Source organism: Lontra canadensis, unplaced genomic scaffold, assembly GCF_010015895.1.
Source record: "Lontra canadensis isolate GAN:19392208 unplaced genomic scaffold, GSC_riverotter_1.0 scaffold32, whole genome shotgun sequence".
NCBI lineage: Eukaryota > Metazoa > Chordata > Mammalia > Carnivora > Mustelidae > Lontra > Lontra canadensis.
The window spans coordinates 8,089,148-8,110,533 of record NW_022631026.1 but is presented as its reverse complement, the minus strand read 5'-3'; the positions used below and the strand labels follow the sequence as shown (position 1 = coordinate 8,110,533).

At 53.4% G+C, this 21,386-nt stretch overlaps 1 protein-coding gene across 2 annotated transcripts in view; it reads right to left on the bottom strand.

The window, feature by feature from the left end:
- Positions 1-14,119, bottom strand: part of LPIN1 (lipin 1) — a 128,342-nt gene extending 114,223 nt beyond the window's left edge. For both annotated transcript variants that reach the window (XM_032866864.1, XM_032866865.1), the window contains exon 1: positions 14,023-14,119. In XM_032866864.1, the coding sequence (XP_032722755.1) occupies positions 14,023-14,100 (78 nt within the window). In that variant the 5' untranslated portion in view covers positions 14,101-14,119. The remainder of the gene's footprint in view (positions 1-14,022) is intronic.
- Between the last annotated feature and the right edge of the window lie 7,267 nt (positions 14,120-21,386).

Here is a 21,386-nt window from a genome sequence, read left to right as displayed (position 1 = left end):
AATAATTTTAGGGACGCCTGTGTGGCTCACTCAGTTAAGTATCTGCCTTCGGCTCAGGTCATGATCTCAGAGTCCTGGGATCGAGTCCCAAATTGGGCTCTCTGCTTCCCCCTCTCTTTCTGCCCCTCCCCCTGATTAATGCTCTATCCCCTTCTCTCTTTCTCAAATAAATAAAACCTTATTTTTTAAAGATTTTTATTTATTTGTTTGACACAGAGAGAGAGAGAGAGCGAGAGAGAGAACATAAGTAAGGGGAGTGGAAGAGGAAGAAGCAGTTTTCCCACTGAGCAAGGAGCCTGATGCGGCGCTTGATCTCAGAACCCTGGGATCATGACCTGAGCCAAAGGGAGATGCTTAATGACTGAGCCACCCAGGCGCCCCCCCCCCCAACACAAATAAATAAAACCTTAGAAAAAAGAAATAACTAATGTTAAACTGCATTCAACAATAAGTTATATCCAAAAATTAAGGAGAACCACTAAAGGAATGGGAATTCGATCTATAGTCATGTAATCTTCTGAGGAAAAATGGAAATAAGAATGAAAAAATATTTTTTTCAATTATCAATTCAATGGAAGTCAGGAAAGGAAAGCAAGGAAGGCAGATTACCAGATGTAATAAAATTAGTATGTTGGAGAACAAAATTAAAGCACTAAAGGACTTTCACGGGTCTAAAATCAGTGGAATGATATTTAAGACAGATATACTGAGACTCAAAAAGTCAACTGCGTAACTACTAGATAAGGAAGTCTTAGCCACCAGCAGTTAACTATGAATGCTTTGATCTAAGAAAAAGAGAGATATATGAGATCCAGAACAAGGAAGACCAAAGGCCATTAGCCCCTGCACTGATCAGAGAAGCTTTAAGAAGAACACTGACCAGCTAGAATCCTCCCAAAGAGTGTAAATGGATATCAATAGAACCAGAAATCTATCTCATGACAAAGAACCAGTGAAGGAACGGGACATATTTAGTCTGGAGAAGGAAAGACATAGTAGGGTCATGAATATTATCTGCATATCTTAGAAGGATATAGTCACTTCAAATTTATATATGCATATATACATATAAGTAAATATATAATATACATACATATTTCTGTTTATTATATAATAATATAAGGTATATTATATATAAGTATATATTTATATATTTACTATATTTACATATAATATTTTACTATAGATATTCATTTATTCTATTTATTAGATATATTTATTATAATATGTTTTTATATATTAGAAAGAGAGGGAGCTGATTCTGGGGAACGTCAGAGGGTCCAGCTAAGATGATGGGTTGACAATGCTCAACCTCCCACTTCCCTTCACTGAGCCTCTTCTCACACCCAGAACCCGTCAGGTGCTCGGCGACCAGATATCTGCACGGCACTGTTTCTGTTCTTAAGAAGTTCATACTCCAGGCGTGTCTGGGTGGCTCAGCTGGTTAAGCAACTGCCTTCAGCTCAGGTCATGATCCCAGGGTCCTGGGATCGAGCCCTTCATTGGGCTCCCTGCTCAGTGGGGAGCCTGCTTCTCTCTCTCCCTCTCCCCTGTTTGTGTTCCCTCTTTCACTGTGTCTCTCTCTCTGTCAAATAAATAAAATCTTTAAAAAAAAATTCATACTCCAACAACAAAAAAAAAGGAAAACAAAAACAAAAAAACGCTGTAGAACCAATCAGTACAACGAAGTAAGCAAGCACTCAGACTGACAGCCACAAATGACCACAGACCCTGGAGGAAGGTGGGCTTCATCGGGTCTCCAAAGGCAGAAGAGGAAATTGGGCCTTGAAGGACAAGGAAGAACTCACTGGACAAAGAGCTGCGGGAGCCCAGCGTGATGGGAATTATGTCTTAGCTCCCAGCGCAATTACGAGCAGAACTTCTTTTTTTTTTTAAGATTTTATTTATTTATTAGACAGAGATCACAAGCAGGCAGAGAGGCAGGCAGGATGGGGTGGGGGAGCAGGTTCTCCGCCGAGCAGGGAGCCCGACTCGGGGCTCGATCCCAGGACTCTGAGATGATGACCTGAGCCAAAGGCAGAGGGTTAACCCACTGAGCCACCCAGGCGCCCCACCAGCAGAACTTCTGAGAAAAACAGAGATGCCTGGGCCCAACCTGGTAGGTTCGGATTCTGTACTGTTTGGGAAGTCTGTGACTCTAATGTCTGAGCCTGGGGGCAAAAAAACTCCTGTGAGGCCAGCTCTGCGTGTGAGGCTACATCAAAGCCAGCAAGGCCTCTTCCAAACCAACATTCAAGGCTTTTCCTTCATCAAAAAGTTTCCAAGGGCGGGGCCCATGGAGAGCGGTGTCTTTCCTGCCACTCCCCACCCCATCCACCATCAGGTTTAAGAGACACCGGGCACCAGGAGTCGTTGGAAAGTGACCAGCCTTCGAGGGAGATGGGGACGTCCCTCTCTCACTCTCCAGCCCGACATCAGGTGCTAAGCAGAGACACACAGAGCTGGGAGAACTGGTTCCCAGGACGGTCGGAGTTCATTCCTACAAATGCTATCCCCATAAAACTAGGAAGGCAGCCTTCCTGGTGGAGAGACAGGGGTCTTATTAGCAGGAGGCCCGTGCTGGAATTTCGGTTTTGCTGCTGGTTATCATCTCTCTAAGCTCCCCTGTGTGTAAACTGAGGCTATGACTCTACTGACGCAGTTCTTAGGAGGATTGATAAGACAAAAGGGACAATGCGTCACGGGAGCGTAGCATCTGAAAGCGCTCAGTTAACAACAACGATACTCCTGGACACTAACACTGTGAACGCACTTTCTTTTATCTATAAACCAGGAATAATTCATATGTTTGCAAAATGCCATTACACCAGAGAGCTGCTCAGGGTTCACCGTGTAAGACTAACTGTTCTCTCTCTTTTCCATCTGGTAACCTCTAACCCATTGGGCATTTCTAACTGGATAAAACCCAGAAACCTGATGCCGTCTTGCTTCACCATTAACGGTGAAGTGTCTATCAAACAGCTATTAATAAACTCAATTTCTGCTTAGGTCAAATCAGGGGAAGACGCCCACTCGCCAAGTCCCCATTGCCTTTTTTTTTTTTGAGTGACTTTGAAATTCAAATCACCATGTCCTTAGCTAAAGAGAATTCACTCGGGAATTTCAGCAGAACTCTCCCATTGCTGGTAAAAATGTTTTATGTAGTAACCCCTTTCTCATTTGCACCCCCCCACCTTGCACGGGGCAGGGGAGGCCTGATCTTTGCCCAAGGGCCCCGCCTGAGTCCCCAGTGTGACAGCGCCCTCTGGGGGTGGGGGTGGGCTCTTTCCGGGCCACCAGCTGAGAGTAATTCAAGGCTCCCTCCAAAGGGCTGCTCTTTGGGGGGTAACCGAGGAACAAGCAGGGCCTGAAGGATGCAGAGGGCATGGGAATAGGGTCCTCCCAGCCACGGCCATACAGCAAGGCTCAGGCCACCAATCTGAGGCGGGACACTGTTACTCTGTGTCACTCCAGAGAGAATTCCGGCCTGTGCTAGGTGCCTGCTGGCTCAGTCAGTTAAGCAACTGACTCTTGATCTCAAGGCAGGTCTTGATCTCATGATCATTGTGAGATTGAGCCTTGCACTGGGGTTAAAACAAAAAAATTCCAGCTAATGATTCCAGAGGGTCAAGTGGGCCTCCAGGGCATGGAGCCCCGGCAGGGCAGGGCATGAAGAGAGGGAGGGAGGTTGGGGCTGAGCAGGAGGCAGTTGGCTGGGGAGAAGCCAGGGAGCCTAAGATGGGCCCCCAGCGCCCCCCCCCCCCGCCCCGGAGCTCACCATCTCTGCAGCCTCACCAGGTGCCACATGCTTGTTCCAAGTACAGGGAATGGTCTGCGGACGTTCTCACTGCCCGCCGGCGTTCCCGGTGGGGGAGTGCAGGTGCTGGAAAGCATGGTCAAGCCGCTTCCCTGGGGCCACAGGTGGCCCCCGAGGCCCTCGGCAGAGTGAATGAGAAGGACCGCTCTGGATGGACAGATTCCACAAAGGTGTCCTTCCTCCCGACGGCGCCAGCCAGCCTCAGTTCCAGAGCCCCACAGGTTTGGGGAGCGAAGTGTAGGTTGGCTTTCGGCCCCCACGTGCCCCTCAGCCGGTGCTCCGGACGGCCCACAGGCCTCAGGATACCCTGCAGCAGCCCTGCCTCACCCTTGTTTTCTAAAACCGCCTGATGAATACAGCTTCCACCCCCCAACCAAACGACAGTCGGCGAGGCTGCCTTCGAGCGGGCGCCCCATGCCTGCGATTGTCCACGCAGCGTCTCGTGTGTCCTGCGGCCAGCCGCCGGGGGCAGGGGCGGTGGTTGCCCCAACATGAGAGCAGCCCTGCCCAGAGCCGCACGGTGAGCCTGGAACCCAGACCCCCGCCCTGTTCAAATTCTCCGTGCCCCTCTCCTGCTGAATACGATTCTAGCCTGTCTTCATTCCAGGAGCAACGAATTCTTCAGAAGTTCACAGGCAACCCCCTCCGCTCCCGCCTGGCTGGGGCTGCTACAGGAGACGTCACTTCCTTCTGCATCCCCTGAGCCCCAGCTACAGACCCCCAAGAAGCGACGTCAGCAGTCACATCCCCGTAACGTCAAGTTTTCGTGTCAGTCTTGTCTAAATAATATTTTTTTAAATAGGTAATTGTGTTCCAAACTTCTGCTTATGAACGGCTTATATTTCTTATCAAACCCAAAAAGGATCTCAAGCAGCTTAGAAAGAAAAACACACCAGGTAATAGAAGTGTTTGAAAACAGATCAAAAGCGGTGAAACGGAGCAGGATTTGGAAGGAGGGGAGGGTACAGAGAGAATCATTCCTGAAATCTAGACTCGGCATTAGCCTGCAGATGAGCACTAAAGGAAACTCTGACCTACCCGCCCCCACGCCCCTCCCCGCCCAGCAGCTAGGGCCAAGGGGGAGAGATGAGAAATGGGCTTTCTGCTCCAGCAGCTGGACCCCTGCATCCCCGCAGACACACCTCCCGGCTGCACACCCCGTGACACACGTATCCGTGGGGCCACGCGTGGGAAGACAATAACAGGAGGACAGTGTCTGAGCCCACGGGGCCTCGGGCACAGGCATCCTCTCCTTCGCCCGCATGGGAGGGGTACGCTCTTCCCAAAGGGCATGCGCTCTGCTCAGGGCCTGGGCGGTGACCGTCCACCCCAATCCTGTGACCTTTAAATCAGACCAGCTCACCCACAAATCACACCACACACCACTTGTCCTCCGGCCAATAGCCACCAGCCTTAGGCATTCGGGAGTAACCCATCCGGGCCAGACACTCTGGCACCAGTCTGCCTCTTTCCCAGAGTCGATCTGTCCTAGCACTCTGGTCTTCAGCTCCCATCGGGGACTAACTCCGGAGCCATCTCTAGGCTGCTCCTGGGGCCTACGTGAAGTGTGGTTCCTCCCTCTCCAAGTCCATCCCACCCACAATGGGCGGCGTGTCCCCAAACGGCAGCCTGATGGCTGTGGACAATCTCAGAGCTAAAATGGGACGAGGTGGGGGTCTGGGCACATCAGTGAAGACCAGACCAGACCAAAACTCACCATCAAATGATAACTCAGATGGGCTCACCTTGTCATTTCATTCATTCACCTTCCTTCCACAAATGCCAACCACTTGCTGTGTGCCAGGGGTGGGCAGACCGATCTTAACTCCAGTGAAAGTCAGTGCATGCAAGCTCCAAAAGGATTTCAAGGCAAAGCTGCATTTGGACAAGACCTCAAAGGGTCAGCAGGCCACCAGTGGTGGCGATCCCTCCCCCAGGTTCTCTATTAGCTGAGCATAAACCATGAAAGAAGAAACGAGCTTGGATAAGCAGATGTACAAGGAGAAATCTTAAGGAACAAAAGGAGAAAAGAGAAGGGAAACAGAGGGAAACATCTGGAAAAAGCAGCAAGACCAAGTGTGTCCCCATTACAAGGGCAAAGAGAAGTTCAAAGAGAATTTATGTACTTTTCCTGCATGAAAGGTCAGCAAACTAGGATTTGGAGTCTTAGAAAACATGCCAAGGGCCCTCTGGGGTCTCAGTCTCCCCCCCTGTGAAATGAGAGGCTGCACCAGGTCTGGGGTTCTTAACCTCTACTTCAGAGACTGAAGTTACATTTCTAGCCGAGGCCTTCCCTGGCGTCCACCCCTGACCCCTCCCCTGCCACCACTGGGATTACCACAACAGCCTCTGACTTGGTCCCACCAGCCAAGGGCCAGCAGCCTGTTCCCCATCATGGGTGCAGTACAAGGCAACCCCAAGTCCCCCCGAAAGCCCTCCTGTCTCATTGGGTCAAGGCCAACGCACTTACCATGCAGCCGCAGGGAGCGCTGCTGCGGGGCTCTGACGTGACCTCCTTCTCTTTCCCTGTTCTCTCTGCTCCAACCACACTGCCTTTCCTGCAGTTCCAAAGCCTGGGAGCTTTAGCCCCAGGGCCTAGACACCCACCGTGAGCTCCGCTCACTCCCTTGCCAGCTCCCAGGATGTGCTCAAGTGTCACCTTCCTGGGGAGGTCTGCCCTGACCTCTCCCTTAAAGCCACGTCCTTCTCCCATCTTGTCCCCCTCCCCCTGCTCAAGTCCCCCGTCAGCCCCTTCTCCATCTGGCACACAGTCTTCTTATTCATGTGCTCATTCTCTTCTCCTCCCCCTAGAATGTCAGCTCTAGGAGCGCGGGATACTTTTGGGCTCAACCACTGCTCCCCCTCCAGTGCCCAGAGGACACCTGCCCCATAGCAGAAACTAGCAAGTATTAGCACCAGAATGAACAAAGAAATGAAAAGACAATAATATTTTACTCTTTGTTCCAGGGAGCATGGGTGGTAACTGACAAAAAGTTGTCAACTTCTTAATCTTAAGAAGGAAGGAAGGAGGGACACCTGGTGGCTCGGTCGGTTGAAAGTCCGACTCTTGATCTCAGCTCAGGTCATGATCTTAGGGTCATGAGATTGAGCCCCGCATCGGGCTTCGCACTGGGCGTGGAGCCTGGTTGAGATTTGCTCTCTCCCTCTTCCTCTGCACCACACCCCGCTCTCTCTCTCTCTCTCTCAACAACAACAGAAAGGAAAGTGCATATATTTATAATCTTTTTCATAAAAGAAAAGTATTTTAACGTCCCTCAAATGGGATATGCATTTTCTCACGATTAAGAATAATCTTTCCCAGGGAAAGGTCACATCAGCATACGTGCCACCCAATTCCGCCCCGCTCTTCCCCCACTCCCCTCCCCACCAGGATCCCTGAAGACTTTGGCACCAGCCCCGGCCCACCCCAGCTCCACCCCTGCACCCCAGCTCGGTGTCACGGTGCCTCTTCCCTGAACAAGAAGACAAGACGGCCATGTGCCCCGACGGGCCCTTGCTCCTGCAGACGTGCCTGCCGACGTCAAAGCATTCTTGGCTCTGGAAAAAGGCAGGAGCTCCAGCTCAGGAAGCCAGCTCAGACCCAGGGCCGCCGCTCAGGTCCCCGAGGACCCGCATGACAGCAGCCTGCGGGCTCACAAACTCTACCATCCCCATGGGGTCATCAGTGCATTTATGTTTTCTGCACAGATCCCTCCAACACTTTTGTCATGCAGCTGCTGAGAGAAAATGAATATGGTGCAAACCCCACCCCCTCTACCCGCACAATAAGCTTGGCCAAGCAGGGTTGTCAGCCAAGGGTAAAAACGAAGAACCTTCTCTTCCCAGAGGTCCTTGCTCATGGCCACTTAGGGGTGCCTGTGGTCCCTCCTACCTCTCTGGCCAGGTCTGGAGCAGGTGGGGGCTCAGGGATGATCAGGGAGGCTGGGAGCAGCTTCGTCAAGGCCAGAAGCAGCTGCTGGGGCAGGTGCGGGCACACTCGGAGGGGCGGTCCTGCCCGGGTCTTCCCCCCTCCGCAGAGCCGGACGTGTGCACCTGTGGCTCTCCAAATCACCAGTCAGCCCAGACCGCGTATTCTCACCTTCTTTCTTCCCAGCCCCCTTTCTCACCCTGTGGCTCAGCTCCAGGCCCCCCTGCCACCACAAGCCGGCCTCCTGGGATGCCTCGCTGTGGGAGGTGGTCCGAGCTCTGCACGCACCAGCCGTCAGTGTCCCGACCTCCCCGTGCGGAGCGTGCCCGCTCAGCCCCTTCTCCTGGGCTTTGGCCACATCGTTTCACGTTTTAGAATATCAGAACACAAAAATCAATGTGATTTCCATTACAGGATACACATTAGTTCGTGCAGTTTTCAGCTTGCTGCCTCTCCTTTAAATTCGACCCCATCTGCTTTCCTTCTATGGCGCGCACAGGGCCGAGAGCATGCACAGCAGACCCCCCAGAGTTAAACTGCTTCTGGGGGGCTCCATGGTTTGCAAAGTTCTCATTTGAGCCTCACAGGACGAGGCAGGGAAACTGAGTCTCTCAGCGAAGTGACCTTGTTCAAGGTCACATACCCAGTCATTTGGAATGCCAGGGCTGTACCCCGGCTTCCACACTCTGAGTCTACGGCTCTTGAACATCTCAGCATATTGCTTCTCAATCGTGCCAACACATGGGCCAAAAAAATAGGTTTCTCGTTGGCAAAGAGTGGAGTCCTCGTTATATCCATACTTTCAATTTAAATGCATTCAGTTATATATACTGTTGGTAAAACAGAGAAGGAGGGAAAGAAAAGTAGTAATAATTTCAAGTGTGCTGGTCTTCTTGCTGTTTTCACGCCAGGAGGTAACTCCCCAGAAAGTTCTCGAATGGGAAGCACAGAGCTGCTGTTTTCCCAACTCTCTCACTTCGTCGGCGGGTCTCGTGGAGTAAACAGCTCACCCTCCTTGTGAGTATAACGCTCAAGGACAGAGAGCACATTGTGCCAGAAAGCCCCAGTGCCAGGCCTTGCAGAAGGAACAGAAATCTGCTCCAAGGCTCCAGAAAACAGGTCCATGTTGCCTCTCATAAGAGGCGACACCAGTTACACGCATACCTAGCACTTCACGGCTTTTAATCCACTTAGTCTTGGGAAATCCATTTTGCAGATGAAGAAACGAGGCTGTGGAAGGTCCGTCACCGGCCAGGAGGCTCGAGAGCTGGGCTGTGAACCCGAACAGGGAGTCAGTGTATCCTCTTCCCCCAACCATCATTGCTGACGTGCCCAGGAGCGGTGGCTGACGTGGACCCGCATCCTAACAGACTTGGACCACGCACAGTTTCTGCCTGTCGCGCTGACCTGAGATCCTAATCTTTCCATGAAACACATCACCACCATACAAAGCCCTCACCCAGCTCCAGCCCTGACCGGAGGGGTAGGGGAGGCGACTGGGATCCCTGAGTGATAGTGAGCAAGGACCTTTGGGAACAAGCTGGGGGTTAGGGGACTGCTCCAAAGCCAGGCACAGATGTAGCCTGAAAGGTACACGATAGGTAGGGTGATCATTCCATTCCAGACGCTTCTGAGAGCAAAAGGGGGTATGAGACATAATTATATCAGGACGATAGAGGCAAACCCAACTGACCCAGGCCAACACAGCTCTGCACTCCGTGTTGTGAGGACACCAAGACGGAGACACCCTCGCAGCCCTCGGGAGCTCCCAGCTCAGCGGGAAAGAGGATACAGGTGAATAAGGACTGAACAGAGCAGGCAGAGAGCACAAGGTGCTAGCTGCACTCAGATTTTAAAAGCAGCATCTGGGGCTTTTCCCCCTGCAAATCCAATTTCATAAAAGGAAAACAAATCAGTGTCCATCAGAAACACGGGGTGAATAAAATGCAGGTGCTACCTCACGCACCTCAACGGCTCCATGATATTTTGCAAAGATGGTGGCATTGGCACTGGGTCTCCAAGGACGAGCGGGACGGCCGTGGGCCGAGAAAGCGTCTCTGGGTGAGATACAGAATGTACGCCGACAGCATTTCGCTGCAAGGAGTTAAATCACAGAAAATACGATGGTGAGGAATTCAGATTGGACCCAGTGATGGCTGGCTTTGTTTGGGCACCACCGAGGTTCATCCGAACTCCTGAATCTTCACTAGTGAGAGTCCCATGGGCCACAGGCTGGGCTGTATGACGGGGAGGTCGGTCGTTTCGCTGCTTGCAATGGCAGAGCAGCGCCTCCAGAGGGCACTCCACACTCCCTACCGCTCCACCTGACCCAGGGAGGGAGGGAGGGGGGCCGGACCCTGGGAGGAGGAGCAAGGCCGCCAGGGCTCTGCTTCCCCAGAGGGAGGACTAACAGGATTGTTTCCTATGGATTTTCTCTCTGCCTCTGTCCTCCACTGATACACACTGGACTGGGAGGGATCGGGCCCACCCGAGGTTCTTGAGTGAGCTAACAGGGATTTCAGGTCAGCTGGGTCTTTGGGGAGAGGCGGACCCTCTCCCTGAGTCCATCTTTCTATGCCCTCACCACTGTCGGAGGCTGGGGCCCCAGAAGTCCCAGAAAAAAAGGGGGTACTGTCTGGCCTCTGCCTGGACCTCCAGTCAGCGTTGTCGACAGAGTCCAGGCAGCAAACATACTGGGGGCAGCTGAGACCCAGATCCTAGCCCCAAGTCTATAGGGCCTGGAGGTGGTGGGATGGGTCTGGGTTCCTGACGGTCACCTCCCTGAACACCCAGCTCAGCCGACTGGCTCAGCACCTCGGAAGAAAGGCGCTCGATGAGCAGCCCTTGAGAACAGAGAACACAGCCAAGAGAAGAAAGGGGAGGCCAGCTCTGGAGAAGCCTTGAATGCCGAGCTAAAACAGCTGGATGAAGACCACAGTCCAAATTCTCCTCCATAGGAGGAGACCCAGGGGTCCAGGTTTGTGTACTTCCTCCTACATTGCTTACTAAGACCAGTGATCCCAGCGTCGATGATCTGATGTCTCTTCAACATGATATCCGCAGCCCAACCTGCAACTACCTGAGTTCAGGTTTGGTGTCATTACTTGTAATAGTTCCACCTACCACATACCGACGAGTACTGTATTCTTAGGGCTCGTACGCCCCATTATACAGATGAGAAAATTACGGCTCCAGGAAATCAAAACTTGAAAGTGGCAAAACTGGAGCTTGAGCCCAGACCCTATGGCTCCTGTACAACCCCCCCAGTTTCACATCGGGTCCCACATATTTGGCCACTGCTGCTTGCATTCACAGCCTGGGTGCCTGACCAAGATGAGAAGCACCACGCATCCCCCTGCTAAGGAGAATTAAACTCCCCGCAACGGCCTGAGGAACAAAACCTGCAGACTTAGCTTGAGGAGAACGCCCTGTCCTCTCAAAAACGCAGCCTTCTTTCATGCTGAGCCCTCAGTCTAGAAGGCTCCAATCCCCCTGGCCCTCCCACCCCACCCCCTGTGCTCTGTTTATTGAAATCCTACTCTCCTCCAAGGCTTGGCTCCAATGCCAGCTTCTGAGACGCCTTCCCTGGCCCTGCCAGTTGGAATTGCTCCTGATCTGTGCTCCTGTGAACTTGGCAGCTGGCAGAGAGCAGGCCCACCCACTCACATTCTGCCTTGACCTCCTGCTGGTAGAGACCAGGTCGCCCCCATCCCTCTGGGCCCCGCAGAGCTCTGCATGTGCTCGGCGCCTGGCGATGAAGCCCACAGCCCTGGGAATGCTTACGGCCAATGCCACAGGTCAATGGCGCCAAGTTAACAGGTGTCCCCGAGGACTCAGGGCTCTATCAGCTGCCCCTCCCCAGCCCCAGGAATGAAAGCACCCCACTATGGCTGGGGCACTTTTACCCTTCTCAGAAGCAGCCAGCCCAGCCTGGGCTCCCGGCCCTGGCAGCCGCAGCTCCCGCCTCTCCCGCCCTGCTCGGCCGCCTCTCCAGACGGCAGCCTCCGCCCCGCCTTCCCGCACGGCCGCCAGTCCGCCTGGGTGTCTGCCTCAGCTTCCTGCTCTGCGTTCAGTTCTGCTTTGTGGCAGCCTGACTTTGGACTTGGCCTTCCCTGCCATCCAGAGGCTAGTCCAGACTCAAGGCCCCCAGCAGCAGAAGGAGGCCAGGCCTCTCACTGGCGCTGCCGGTTGGGCTCCTGGCATCCCCGTGCTGCAACGGCCCTCGGCACAGCAGGTCCCGTTCTTCCAGACACTACAGAAACCTGGGCTTGGGGCCCCTGCGGACCCTGCCTCTGGGGGCGGAGACTCTGCAGGAGCCAGGACAGCAGCTCCAGGGTCCACCGGGCCTGTCACCCTCTCCTGCCAGCGAGGCCTCCTCAGCTCCCCACCTCACAGGCAGAAAGTCACACAGCAGGCGCTACGCAGCTCAGGGACTTGACATCAAGCGCTCAGGGCAGGGTGGGGGCTAAGGGGTACGGGATAAAAAAGGACAAGAAGTGGATTTGAAATTTTCTGTGGCTTAACTAGAATGAGCCTTAGGGAACTGAAGCGTGACCTCTGTTTTACGAAGTCCCCAGGCTCCCTGAGCAGCAGATGACCGACATTTCACTATCTTATCTGCACCTTGCTAACTATTCTAGATCTCCTATAATGAACATGCTTTTATAATCAGAAGATACAACTAATAACCAAAACATATAAGCAAAGAACAGATACTGTCAGAGTGTCCTCAGATCACAATGTCTGTAGAGTGCCCAGGATGCAAGAAAGGGCTGTGCTGGCCCCAGGGGACCGGCTTCCTGTCCCCACCTCCCAGCAGCCCCTGAGCTCCTGTGGGCAAGTCCCAGCTTCACAGCCGGTTTCCTCGACTGTCAGATGGGAATGACAGTGTCTGCATGGGCTGTACAAGAGAGATCCTCACAGTAACAACCCGGGGTGGCGGAGACCAGGGGTCCCCATCATGGATGTGGGAGAGCATTATGGGGGAGCGGCAGTGCTCTCGCAGAACACGGGGCTGCTCTGGGTGAGAGAGACATTCCAGGAATGGCAACAAGACACGGCTGTCTTAATCTCCAACTACGCCCCAGAACCAGTCTATTTAATCCGAGTGTGGGAGCTGTTGGTCTACACAGCACTCCTTGAGAGTGGCCCTATTCCTGTCCTCAGCCTGTCCCTGGGGAGAGGGTCAGTGACCAGCCTCAGGTAACTCTTCTGTCGGCATCTGTCCACTCCTGGATGGAAAATACTCGCTCAAGGGGCCACTGGCAAATGGTGGCTGAGTCAGGAGCAGAACCCGTGCCCCATTTCCTGGTCGAGCGCCCCCACTGCACTTCAGCCTGAGCACTAACAGCAGGTTCCCAGCAGGACTTGTTGCCCCTGAAGGGGAAGGAACCACCCTGAGGATGCACGTGCCCAGAGTGACAGGGACAGGTGCTTCGGGGAACCAGCAGCCTCATGGATGCCACACCCCTAACTCTATTTCCCTCGGAGGCAGAAAGCCCCAGCTCGCTCTGCTTCCAAGGCACGTGGAAACGTCCAGCACAGCCCCAGCCTGTGCCGCTAAGGACAAGAAGCAGAGCATCACGGCCAGATACCACTGGCGGGGGGTGGGGAGGTTCACACATGATCCTCATGGCAACCAAATCTCCAGTCCTCTGGAAGAAACAGCAAGTCGTGAATTCTAACCGAAGACACAGCCCAGAGCCTCCTTCCACTTGAGGTTATCTGAGCACCCCCCTGCTCCTGCGTAGAGGCTTAAACTTCTGAACCGAAGCCCTGGCATCTAGTGTGAGCTCCAAAAGGGCAGGACGGCACCATCTCTGGCTTTGGAGGCCGGTGGAGGCCTACAGCACACACATCACAGATCCTGGACACCAAATGACTGCACAAGGGCAGGTCACATCAACACTCGGGGCCTCTCCTTGCCCACATGCACTTCGAAGGCAGCATGAGTGAGCAGCTCTCTGCCTGGCAGGCAGGAAGGCCTCAAATCACCCCGCACCCCTGCCTTGATGATCGAAGCAATCGCTGCTCATTTTCCATCCAAGGCAGAGAAAAAAAAATCCTTTAAATTCTTGAGTAAATTCTAAAACCTCCTCTATAAATGTGGTCTCCACGTCACAGGAACCCCTGGGGAACAGCTGGTCCCACCTCTTATTTGGAGAAATGTGATTGCCTCAATCCTAAGTGAGTGCCTCTGGGCACAGCCGGTCCCCACAGCCCCACCAGCACTCCCAGCAGGGGTTGCAGTGCCAGCATACCCAGCCCTGGCACTTACCCACGACCAAGGTGAATCCGGGGAGCTCTTGTCCTGCGGGGGCTCCCAGGTAGACTCGTCATGGTCCTGCTCCTCCATGGCCTGGCCCGCGGGATGCTGGCTGTCTCCTCACCCAGCTCCAGAGATCAGTGACCCAAGGCAGCTGATTTCAGCCTCTCTCAGGAGGCTGGGGGCAGGGGGTGGGGGGGGCGCGGATGGAGCCCAGAGCAGGCGGCTTCCCTTTACAGCCAGGAGCAGGGCCAAGTCACAAGGCTCAGGAAAAGAGCAGAGTGTTGAATTGCAAATCCTCTCCCACCTGGGGACTGGCTAGCAAACAACCAGACACCTCCTGTTTCCTGGAGGAAGCAGAGACTCCCAGCACACGCCAGTCTGTGTGAGCTTGGTGGAACCGGGGTGGGAGCCATGACCCCTGCTGGTGGCCACCTGTGTGCCCCATCCATTCTCTCCTCCCTGGTTCCAGTTAGATGGACTAAGTTCCCCAGGGCACGCAGCTCTGAAGGGCAGAGGTGGGTGGCGGGGGAGGGGGAGGCTGAGAGCAGCAGGCGTGGGAGAGACCAGCTCCCAGGCCACCTGCCGTGCGGGAAGCAGCCCGTCCACGTTCCCCTCCACCCCGGTTCCCACCACCACCCCAGGGAGCATTTCTCTCCGTTCCTCCAATCCCGCTTCCATGAGTTGCCTGGACACACCTGGGGGAGTCAAGAAGCCTGGGTACCTGGAACCCTCCTCTAGAGGCCACCGCTGTCCCCTCTATCCCACGCAGCAACAGCAGGCACAGCAACAGCTCGCCTGTTTCGAATACCACCCCCGCAAGCTGAGTACTCCAACCGTGTTCTGGTATACGTCGTCCACACCCACCCTATAAGGTTACAGACGTCACACAGGAACTTGAAGAATGGCCTTGGGTCACAAAGCAGGAAGTGGCAAAGCAGAGCCAGGCCGACTTCAAATACGGTCCTGGAAACCTCCCAGGAGCCCTGGATTCATGGGGATGGGCTGGGCTCACGTGAGCCCCGGGCTCAGAGGGACCTGCGGCAGGGTGCGAGGGCGGGCTATAACGGGGGCCGTTCCTGAGCAAGACGGGGGTGGAGGGTGCGCCGCAGAGACAGGTGCAGGGGCTCTGACCTAGTTTGACCAGGACCTCGAGATCCCACCCAGAGGGAGAGGGTGGCCCCCGAGAGCACAGCAGCGTAAAAGAAGGGGCTTTAGAATAACGACAGCTCAGGTTCCTTGACTCGGCTCTTACCAGAGAGGGCCTCCCCCTCTAGGCTTTGCTCTGCCTCATGTCCTGCAACTGATGACAGGTGACCCTGACACTGAGGCCGGGTGATGGGTGACCCTGACACTGAGGCCAACCACCTCCTGATGTCTTTCAGCCCCGCTTCTGCACCTCCTCCCAGGTCATGCCTTCTCTGGTTTCACTCTTCCGGGCTCATTCTCCTTCCCTCCGGAGAGGATCTGACCCAGACAGAGCCCACCTGGGCTGGTGGGGAGAGTGAGGTTCAGAACACGGGACAGGTGTGTCCTATCTAATGCAAGGGGTGAAAGCACCCGTCCCTTTATGGGTTCTGGGGGCTGTGGCTTTCCTGGGGGCTGCCTCTGGGGAGTTGCAGAGCGGGATTCAATCCCAGGCTTCCTGCATCCGGGTCCCCATGGGCCTGGCCACCCTGCTGCCCCTGGCCCCGCTCACCCGGAGAAGCACAGAGAGTGCTACCGAGGTACCAAAGTACCACAGCCTCAGGGCCAGGATCCCCCCGCCCCACACCGACCCCCCTCCCATAGTCTGAACGCCCCGAGTGTCTGTCGTTAACTATAGGAGAGAAAATAACACTTTGAGACACTTCTACTGAGCTGGGTCACCACCACTCTTACTATTTTTAATTCATGCTGTCGAGATATTTTAAGAACCTCATGACCAACGAAGGATAAGGTTGTGAGTAATTATACCTGGTCATGTTTAGCATTTAGCCAGAAATCTGCAGAGGGACAGGACTGCACAGACAGGAGCTACTCTGAACACAGCAGGTCTGTCACAGCGTGGGTTAGGAGGACGCAGCCCTGCGGACACTCCAGGAAGAAGGAGCCAGGGAGGGGTCCTGGGAGCTCCGAGGCCAGGCGAGCTCACGCCCTGGCTGCTGGCAGTGCTGCCCCGAGGCCGGAGTTCCGGCTGACCTGTGCCTTGCTGCAAAGTCAGGCTGTTGAGAGCCAGCACTGGTCTGGCCAGTTCACCTAGAAGCAGGGACGTGAGCACTGACAAGGCGCCCAGAAGCCACGGGTGACGCATAGACCTCACAGCCTGAGTCACACAGACCTGGGCTCTGGCTCTACCCTCCCCTTAGCAGCAGTTGTGTCTCAAGGCAATTCCCTCAGCCCCTAAGGGCCTTTGTTTCCTTATCTGGGAAACAGGGACAAAAATAGAGCCTCTCCTCCTTGGGTTGTTGTGGGGACACTTGAGGCCCTGTGCAGAGAGTGTTTGACACGATGCCTACCTGGGGTGGATTAGACTCTCAAAAAGAAGCAGCAACTATCAATCCTCACAATAACTTTGATGTAGACATTAATAGCCCCATTTTACAGATGAAGAAACTGAGCCTGTGTCTCCCGGGGACTCCTGTCGGCTGCTGACTCTCCAGCATATCCTGCCCTACAGCTCCTGACTCTCCATCGGTGCTGCAAGGGGCCATGGCCAGGACCAGCTGGATTTCCCCTGAGACACCTCCCGGGCCGTGTGCCCCCAGCTGTGAAGAATCCCTTGGCTGCAGGCCAGAGTCAGCGAGGGCACCCGCTGACCCCCCAAGAGCACTGGATCTTCCCATTCCCGTTTTCCCTTAGCTCATGCTCTGACCTCTCCTGGAACGCCCTTCCCATCCTCTCCTCCTTTTCAAATTTGTCTACTTTCGGGGCCCGTCAGCCCTCCTTCCTCCACGGAGCCCAGATCTGTCCACGCCATCATGAGTCTTCCATCCTTTGGCATTTAAGGGAAAGGATGAGGTCAAAACAGACATTTCTGAGCCCCTTCCATGGGCCTAGTGTTTGCTCACACATGCCTTCTCTAATCTTCAAGGTTTGCTCTTTCCCAGAAAAGGAGACAAGCTCAGGGAGGATCCCGTGGCCAGGAAGAAGTGGAGAAAGTCCCCTCATCCAACACGTAGAGCGTGACAGGGAGGGGACTTACCTGGGAGTCTGCATCACGTCACCCCCGCCACAGTGGGGACCCCTCTGGACAGAACTTTCTCCCCTTGGCTCCTCTTCGGCTATGCATTGGCAAGGACAAAGCCTGGGAAAAAAGTCACATTCGGTGGGTTTTTTTTTTTTAATTAATAAACTTAATTTTTCTAGAGTAGTTTAGGTTCATCTGCTAATTTGATCTGAAAGTACAGAGCGTTCTCATATACTGTGTTCCCATATAGACACACCTTCCCCACGATCATCATCCCGGCACCTGATCAGTATAATTCTTACAGCTGGTGAACCTACACTGACATCACTGTCACCCCAAGTCCACTGTTGACATGAGGGTTCATTACTGGTGTGGTGTGGTCTGTGGTTTCTACCTTTTCAGTAGCACGCAGAGTGTTTCACTGCCCTAAAAATCCTCTGGGCCCCACCTGTTCATCCCTCCTGCCCTCCGTGTCTTTCCCTGGTCTGAGAGCTCATTTCTTTCTAGCGCTCACTGCTATTCCGTCTTCTGGAAGGACCACAGCCTGTTCATCCATTCATCTATGGAAGAATTCTGAGTTGCTCCCAAGTTTGGGCAGTTCTGACTACAGCTGCTACCATCCTCGGTATGCACGTAAGGTTTGTGTGTAAGCATAAGTTTCCAACTCCTTCGGGTAAAGACCAAGGAGCACAATTTCTGGATTATATGGTAAGAGTAGGTTCAGCTTTGTAAGAAACCGCCCAACTGTCTTCCAAAGTGGCTGCCCCTTCTGCATCCCCCAGTGGTGCGCGAACGTTCCTGCTGCTCCCGGCCTCGTCAGCATCGGGCACTGTCAGGGTTCCAGACGTTTGCCGTCCTAACAGAGGTGTAGGGGTACCTCGTGGTGGTTGTAATTTGCATCTCCCTGATTCCTTACGATGGGGAGCATCTTTTCCTATGTTTGCTTGTGTGTCTTCTTTGCTGAGGTGTCTGCAAAGGTCTTTGGCCCATTTTTTAACCGAGTTGTTGGTTTTCTTATAGTTGAGCTTGAAGGGTTCTGTGCGTATTTTGGCTAAGAGTCAGTCCTTTATCATATACATACGCTAGACCCATCAAGGTCCCCGTAGAAAACGGACAGGACGCTTGAGCTGAGTCCTTATGGAAACCCATCCAGAAGACGGTTGACAAGATATGGGCAGACCTGAGGAAGACCGCCAGGGGGCAGCAACAAGTCCAGCACCAGCCAGAGGAGGGGCCAAGGCCAGCCTGGGCTGGGGAAAGGGGAAGGGGGCGGGGCCTGAGCCCAGGGGTAGATTGCAGGGGATCACCCCCGCCCCGAAAGCGTCCACATCCTAATCCCCAGAACCTGTGTCCATGTCACATCCTGGAGGTCACATTACATGGCAAAGAGAAATTAAGGTTGCTGGTTGGCTGGGCTTAAAATGGGGAGGATTATCTCCAAACAATCACCTGAGTAGTCGCCCCAGACTATCCTCTAGCTTTGCCACTGTAGAGCTTGGAACACACTTGTCACCACTGCCTGTCACCGCAATCTCTGTCCTTGCTGTGTATATCAGGTGGGCCCGATATAATCACAGGTTCTTTAAAAGAAGAAGGGGGAGGCAGGAGAGAGGCAGAAACAGCAGCATAGGAGCGATCTGGCATGACCTTGCTGACCTGGAGAAGGAGGAGACCACAAGTCAATGGCGCTGACAGCTTGCAGCAACTGGAAGGCAAGGACACAGGTTCTCTGCTAGGGCTTCCAGAAGGAACACACTCTACCCTGCCAACACCTTGATGGTAGCCCCACCAGACCTGTATTTCTGATCTACTGAACTTCGAGACACTTACTTTGCATCGTCTGAAGCCACCTGACGGCAGCCATGGAAGGCGGCGAGCACACGAAGTCGCTGGAGGAGAACCCTGCAGGGGTTTGGGTGGAGGGTGCCAAGGGTGGGGGCCAGTCCGTGGTAATCCAGTGGGGGGGGTAGTGAAAAGAACAAAATTTTCAACTCTCTCCTCCCAGTTTCTCATTGTCACCATGTGCTGAACCCAAGAGGAAGCCAGAAAGCTCAGGGCAGAGCTGAGAAGAATGAAAAACAGATATAGAAATGCATAATGAAAGAGGCGCGTGCACGCGTGTGTGTGTGTGTGTGTGTGTGTGTGTGTGTGTGTGTACGTGCCTGCCTAGCTCTCTCTCTCTCACCCACACACTCTGTGGTTGCTGTGAAGGTAAACTCTGTTTCTCCAAGTCAGAAAATCACACCATGACTCAATCCTGGAGTGAGGGAAACAGGCATTAACTCTTCTTTTTTAAGGTTCAAGTAGCAAATAATCTCTCCCGGTCATCAGCTGGCACTAGGATCCAAAGCTGCATAGGGACTGGAAGCTATGTTAGCACAGCGAAGTATTACAAACTGGGAGGCTCCAACAACAGAAACTCAGTTGCTCACAGTTCTGGAGGCTGGAAGTGATGAAGGTGCCAACTGATTTGGCTCCTGTTAAGAACTCTCTCCCTGGCGAGCATCTCACCGTGTCCTCAGATGGCGGAGAGAGAGGGAGCTCTCTGGTACCACCACTTGCAAGGACACTAATCCTATGGGAGCAGGGCCCCACCCTTCTGACCTCATTTAACCCTAAATACTTCCTTACTCCTAATACAGTCACACTGGGGCGTAGGCTTCAGCATATGAATTGAGGGAAGAGGGACATAAAGCAGTCCATAGCAGAAGCCCTTTTGATTGTATCTTGCTTATAACAGGCAAGAAATTCAGGAATCTGGGCACACAAAGCAAGCAAAGGGTCTTGGCCTCAGACACCCTAGGTTCTGGCCAGGAAGCCTCGTTAATACTTTACATGATTGACCTGGCAGCCCAAAACATCATCTCTCCATGTCTGGCATCCCTGGGCTCAGAAGTGCTGACCTTCTACATACATGGTGGGTCCCTCTAGCACTGACTGGTTCTGAGTTATTGGCTGCATAGTTCGAGGTGAAATCATTTAGCCTGGCCTGGGGCTCAACGGGAGAGCCAAGATTTGGATTCTAACATGGACATGGAGGATATCAGGGATCAGAGTCTTCCAAGACAGACTGAAACCAGTCTTAACACAAATGATGTTTTGTTTCTATTCCGAGGCAAAGTTGGGTTCATATGGGGATGGAAGAAGCAAGCTCTAGGCCCGGAGCATCCACACATGGATACACTCTCTGAGGAGAGTTTCAGGTTAGAAGGACCGCAAATGAGATATGCAAACAGAGAGCACGTCGGTCACTCTGCTGTGGTCCCCTGGGTGAAGAGAGAAATTGTGAGCACTCTGACATGGCCACAGGGGGAACCCACGGCGGGAGTCAATGGGGCCGATTCCTCCTCACTTCCACATTAACTGCATTTTGCAGGCTGCCTCTGACCTGGCTGGAGGGGCTCATCCATCAAAGACACCGAGGAAACTCTCCTCTTTCTACATGACAGAGGACGCTTACCTAGAGCGGTCCTAAAACAGCGGCAATACCTCGTTCACCTCCTGGACAGCCCCACCAGTGCCACAAGTGAAAAACCAAGAACCGCTCCCTTTGTCTTTGAGCTTCTCTAACATGTAGGAGTTAAGGTCGGACTCCCGTAGCGACAGCCCGGGGACCCCAGTCCTGAAGACTCCTGTCTGCTCAGTGCTCTCACACAGGAGTAAGAGGCTGATGCATCAGCTCGCTGGAGACATACAGCTAGTGAACGGCAGTGCTGGGACTCCTAGACACCTCTCCTGATCCCAAACCCACTGTCTTCTCCACTGTTCCATCCTAGACCTTGGGAGACGGAGTACTTGGAGAAGTTCTCCGAAGGGAAGCAGGAACTCAGGACTTCCTGAGCTACACAAAACCCAGTAAAGAGTTAAAAATTTATTAATTTTGCTTCAAAGAAAATTTGTCTTAAACTCATGAATGGAATCCTTGTTGTGGACTGAATCATGCCCCCCCCCCCAATCCACTTGTTGCCTCCTTAGCCCACAATGTGACTGTAAGATTATCTATCTGGATGGAAGATTAAACTTACATCAGTGGAACATGGCGATTTTGCCAAAGACAAAAAAATCAGGAGACCTGGGTTTGGCTCTAGTGAGTACCAGGGGTTCTAAGTACAAGATAATTAAGGGCCTTTTAACTCTAAAGTTCTGGCATTTACAAGGGTTAAGGAGAGAGACCAATGAAAGGTTTTAAAGCATGTTAACACACTTC